The sequence below is a fragment of the Bidens hawaiensis genome, unplaced genomic scaffold (genome assembly GCF_021521415.1).
Source record: "Bidens hawaiensis isolate Kalapana, Puna unplaced genomic scaffold, B.hawaiensis_p1.1 tig00013993_1, whole genome shotgun sequence".
NCBI lineage: Eukaryota > Viridiplantae > Streptophyta > Magnoliopsida > Asterales > Asteraceae > Bidens > Bidens hawaiensis.
Window position 1 is genome coordinate 95463 of NW_027492202.1, and position 5595 is coordinate 101057.

At 34.6% G+C, this 5595-nt stretch overlaps 1 protein-coding gene across 1 annotated transcript; it reads right to left on the bottom strand.

Moving 5' to 3' along the window:
* Nucleotides 1-1942: 1942 nt before the first annotated feature.
* On the bottom strand, nt 1943-4953 carry LOC143545701 (protein SMAX1-LIKE 3-like). The gene is made up of 3 exons (XM_077037537.1): nt 3573-4953; nt 3121-3316; nt 1943-3023 (listed from the first exon to the last, which is right to left on the bottom strand). The coding sequence occupies exons 1-3, from the start codon at nt 4715-4717 to the stop codon at nt 1968-1970; spliced, it is 2397 nt and encodes a 798-aa protein (XP_076893652.1). The 5' UTR covers nt 4718-4953; the 3' UTR covers nt 1943-1967.
* Nucleotides 4954-5595: the final 642 nt, after the last annotated feature.

Consider the following 5595-nt stretch of genomic DNA (forward strand, 5'->3'; position numbering starts at 1 on the left):
TCGAAAAACGTCAAAGTTAACCGAAAACTTGTTCTTGAAGACGAAAACGCTAAAATCAGAAGATTGAGCTAAGGGAAAACAATGAAGGAATGATATTTCAGTAACATTCTAGGGTTTGGAGGTGTGGTTTGTTAAAATAACCAGAGGTTCAACTTGTTGGACAAGAAAACGACTCATTAAGGTAAACGAATATTACATTGATGACGAAATTGAATCTTTTGATCAACAAAATATCGATGAAAACGTGGGAAATGAGTCTAGACACTTTTCAACATCAGATTACTTTTATTGGAGCTCAATTTTTGAGAATTGGGGTCGTTTAGGGAAAGTTCTAGCATTAAACGAGAATCGAAAACAAATCTGGCAGACACATCGTTGGTTCGCGCGGCGCTAAGGAATATAGAGTTGTAGTGCGCACTACGATGGGCACTTTTACCATTCTAAGCGATTTTTTGACAGCTTTAGTCCTTATAGTTCCAAAATGCGTTTTTAGCTCTGTTAAGCGATATTAAGAGCTTTTAAGGATTATTTGGCATAATTGAAAGTTATGAAAATATATAATAAGTTAAACTAAGTAAATCACTAATTAATACAAGTTTTTATTAATTCAAAATACCCGAATTACATTCACGAATCGTGTAAACAAATACGGATATGGATACGAAAAGTTTGAAATGTTACATTATATATTTTGTTCAGCACTGTGTTATATTTTGCGATCTATTGTATATTTTTAGTTATTATTGTGTTTTTTGTTTATTTTTGTCATTGTGTCTTTTCGTCGTTTTTTTAACGTGAATGACGGGGGAAATGTTTTAATTTTAATTTATATTTTGAGTTAAGATTTTTTTTGAATTTCTTTTTTAGGGGTATTTTTTATGGTCGGAAATCTTTCTCGCACTTCTTATTTTTGTATCTTTTATATTTTAACTTTTCCCCACTGTTAAATATCAAGTTATATCTTTTAACAGTCCGGTATATTTATATAGTTTCTTATGAAATTGGTGTAAATTTTACTAAAATCAAGAAGCTAAATTTTCCCTAGAAAAATGTTAGGGATTCCAAGAAAACGATTTTTAAAAATCGTAATCGTTGTTACGGTTAAATTAAAGGTATCATTTGTGCATGCCTCATTAATTATTAATGTTTTTTACTTTTATTTATATACTTTATAAAGTGATCCTTGTGGGAAATTATAAGCAAATAATTTGTATGGAGCCCCACCGACTTGGTATTCGTATTCTATGCACATATTGATTGCCAAACGTTCCTCTTTGTGCACAAGTTTCATGAAAGTTTAAAGTCTTTTTGAAAATGCAAATTGTTCTTCCTAATATGAATTCCACTAAGGATCATTATCATGTTTAATTGAAAAAGGAATTCCATGTCAGTTCTCCCTCTTAAAACTTATAGACCAATGTTGCACCCTTTATGAGTTTATTTATACACAAAGATAGATTAACTCATTAAGAGTTTAAACTTGGTATCTTCTGTCATGTTAGGATGAAACATGACGAAACAAAAATAAAATGGATATCTAGATGGTTTGAAGAATGGCTAAGCCTATAGCGTTTTCTGAAACTATTTGTACAAATAGGTAACGAACTCGTGTAAAAGCCTACAAAATAATGTGACAAACTCGTCTTGCTTTATTCTTCTGAGTGAACTTTTAAGTTTGTAGCGAACTAGATGAGTTTGTTTGCCATTCCAGCAAACTTAAACATTTGTAAGCTTGGTTGAGTTTGCTATGCATGCCTATATATGATCTATAAACACTTTCAATAAATACCTATGCATACTTAGCCATTCTTCAATCAATCTAGAAATCCAAAATGTTCTTGGAAACAAAAGTAAAAAAAGTTGCATGAGATAATGAGATATATATATCTAGAGATTTCAAGTAAGAAATAGTTTTCGCATTTTTATTTGAGATGATTGCATAGGATATTAAGTTCAAGATTCAAGATCTAGAGTGACAAATCTTGAATGTTGAAATTGATACATTTGTCTACAGATTCAAGTAACCCTATATCATCCATGGATATGGACTGCTCCTCATGATATTCATCAAATGAAATATTCAAATCCAAAGATGCACAAGGGCTCCCTTCTTCTACTTTTTGCTTCACTGGTGGAGAACATGTTCTTGATCTTGAGCTAAAGTTTTCACAACTCAACACAACTATCGCATCACCAAAACCAACTTCTTCTCCATTCGAGTGTGTTAGTTTCCCTCTTTCAATAGCTCGTTTGATACGCATTTGAGAGAAATAATCTACTTGATCTACATCCTCAACCAAGAAAACTCTATGAGGATTCACCGACACTGCTTCAGCAAATCTTTCAAGATAACTACAACTTTGTTCATCTCTCGACCTCTTGTTTCTCGGTTCATCAGTAGAATCCACTCTTGGCGATGTTGAGAAGTTGCTGAGAGCAATTGTAATGAAATTCAAATATGATCCAAAAACAATCTTAGCTAATTCCTTAGCAATCTTCTCTTTTATTTGTGAATCGATTCCTTGAAAGAAAAACCACGTTTCTTCTTTCGGTTCATCATAGTTTTGGTGATCTTTTCTTCTGAGCGTACCCGATCTACATTTTAGTATCGTACCCGCTATATCCGGAACAATATCCTTCTGCCATGGAATCTTCTCATCTAATGCATTACATAGAACTTTCAAGTTGTCTCCATTGAACTCCCTGAACTTTTGCACATATTCTACCTCCATAAGATCACTTGAAGAAGCTGAATTTGGAGTGGAATTTGGGTTTGATGAAAACCATTTTCTGGGCTCTACCTCATTTTGAAGATTATTTGGTTCAGCGTTTTTATCTAAGGCTGTAAAATCCAAAAGTTTTGCGGTTGTATTGGAATTAGGGTTTTCGTGATTATAGGAAAAGCAAGAAGCTTGTGAAGCAGAAGAGAAGCTTAAGCTTCTTTGAAACAAGGGTTTGGTTATATGAACTGAAGTGCATATTGAGTTCCATTTCTTGCACAACTCTTTTACTGAAACACATTCCTGAATTCAGAAATAAGAGTAATATTAGACCCTATATTGTTATAACTGTTATCATCCAAGTTAAAATGTATAGCATTAGGTTTAATAAGATACTTACCTGATCTTGATTATTTACTACTTTCTCATCAGCCAACCATGAAGGGAGGCTTGAAGATCTTGAGCTTTTAGCTTCACTTTTGAAATTATCCGCACAATCGAAGGAACATGTAAGTTGCTTCTCCTCTACGCTTTCCAGCATCATTCGAACATCACCATTGTCGCCATTCTTGCTTCCACACCTGTCTTCGTTATTACTATAATTATAAGTATCATCATGTGAGGAAGATTAAATTCATTGGACATAAATTTCATATACTTATTTCTAATGATAAGAGACGTTATTATTTACTGTATTTATCATGATCAATGTTACTTTATGAATGCTATGAAAAGGAAAAGTAGGAAGAAGAAGAAAATAAAGTTTCATACTAAAATGAACTTCGTAGGAATACATGATTCAAATATGAGAAAGAGACTCTTTAACACGCCATACATGTAAGCGAATATTACCTTTCCGTAACAAGACTCAAGCTTAAGCTCCCCGTGGGTATTGTAAGAGGATGAAGCTTCCAGATAATGTCTAGTGAAGGGTTTTCGTTTCTACACTTCATGTACGTTTGAAAAGATGATATAGCCATGACCCAAATCTTCATGTTAATCTCGTCATTCACGCTAGAAACTAATCGTCCCAACTCGATAATCAAGTGTTCGATCGGACAATAGTATCCCCTCCCATGGCCCAATGAACTAATCCTATGCTCAACAATCCACTTAAGATCCCCTACATAAATTACAACCCCTCTTTGAACATAACCTTTTATTAGACTCCTTAATTCTGCAAGTTTGTGTTCTACATCTCCTCTTGAAAGCTGACCAAAAGAGAATAGAGGAAGTCTTATAAACTTAACATCTTTTAAAGCTTCAGGAACTTCACCTTTATCAACCTTCTCCATCACTTTTGCCACCACACCTTCAATGGTAGCAACGCATTCACCGACAACCACAAAGCTTTGTGATCGCTTCTTGTTTACAAGATTTTCGATTACGCACATCACATCCTCATTCCTCACGGTAACTTGATTATGTTGAGTGAAATCTTTTGAAGCAATAGGAGGAGGTGTGTGAGAGGATAACTCTAAAGAAACAACTTGTTCCACATTGGTTTTCACTTGTGTACTTGAAAACCCGGCTTCTCGCATCACTCTACTAACACTTGGATCATCTAGAATCGATATTATAAGCTGTTCTAGCTCAATCTTCACAGCAAGCAAGGGCTGTTGCTGATTTTCAATCGATCCACGCCGCTGGTGAGCTTGCGCACGCTTGAAAGCCGCAACTAGAGCGTTTGACATGGAAGGATGATGAGAAGAGTGATTTGGATTTAGCATAGGACTAGATGAAGATGTCGGTAAACGATTTAGGGCGACATTAAAGCAAAGCTCAAGAGCTTTACACTGAAGAGGGTGTGAGTTGGATTGAGATTGAAGGCAGGCAACTCTAAGGAGGCCAGTGGTGGAGGAAAGCAGGCTGTTTGCAACATGAAGAGGGGTCACCTGAGCATGTCCACGGCGGCGTGCGAGTGCGACCGCTTGTTTGATGATGGTTGTTGCATCTGCACTTAAAGCTAGTTGGATAGTGAAACCACCAGCTCTCATGTTTGATTGTTGATGGTAGCTATAACATAAAGACTTTTAAGTTTAAGATGAAAAATCTTGATTTTGGAATAGTAGTTAAGTTAAGGAGAAAGATGGGGTGTGCTTTGCTTGAGGGTGAGGTAAGATTTAGATGGCCAAAGTGGATTTTGTAGTGGAAAGTGGAATGCATGTGCTGACAAGCAGGAAGAAGAATTCACCAGTCCCAAAGGCAACTCAACTTTGAAAGGAATCAGGAACAATTTCCTTGTACGATTTTCTTGCAGTTGAGTATTCCTTTTAGTCTTTAAAATCCACTCTACCATGAAAGCCACAGTATTTATCCACACCAATATCTTTTTTTCTTATTTATATAAGGGATCCAAACTACGATTTGGATATTGACAACATGAGAGAGAGAATATTCTATTTTACAACACTAGAGTTTTTATTTAATAAGATTTAATAATTTTGTGTCACTGTGAAACAAGATGTATATTAATTAGTAACATATGCTGATTAAAATAACATAGTTAATGCTTCATAATCATATCAGAATATATATTTCTTTTTTTGCTTCATAATCATATCCAGTTAAGTTTGATTATTGATAGTGGGTTGCTACATGGGGTTTATAATTTAATTTATTTATATTTGTTCACCTCGCCTTTCAAAAATAGATCAGAATATTTGTTTTGTGGAATTGATATTGTCATCTTGATGTATAAACAGAACCTTTGCAATTATATATGTTTATATTTTATAGTACCACATCAACAACGTGTTTGCACTACACTAGCTACAAGAAAACAGGAGCTTAGGCGATGGAAGAATTCTTCGGAGCACTAGTGAAAGTATTCATCAGTGAAACTATGTTGGTATATTGATCGTATGTGATACTT

Bases quoted from the DNA above. Each gene is read 5' to 3' on its own strand.
- LOC143545701 (XM_077037537.1), bottom strand. From the start codon at position 4,717: ATGAGAGCTGGTGGTTTCACTATCCAACTAGCTTTAAGTGCAGATGCA. The intron at 3,317-3,572 runs GTAATATTCGCT...TTATAATTATAG, and splicing joins TTGAGTCTTGTTACGGAAAG to TAATAACGAAGACAGGTGTG. The intron at 3,024-3,120 runs GTAAGTATCTTA...TTCTGAATTCAG, and splicing joins TAGTAAATAATCAAGATCAG to GAATGTGTTTCAGTAAAAGA.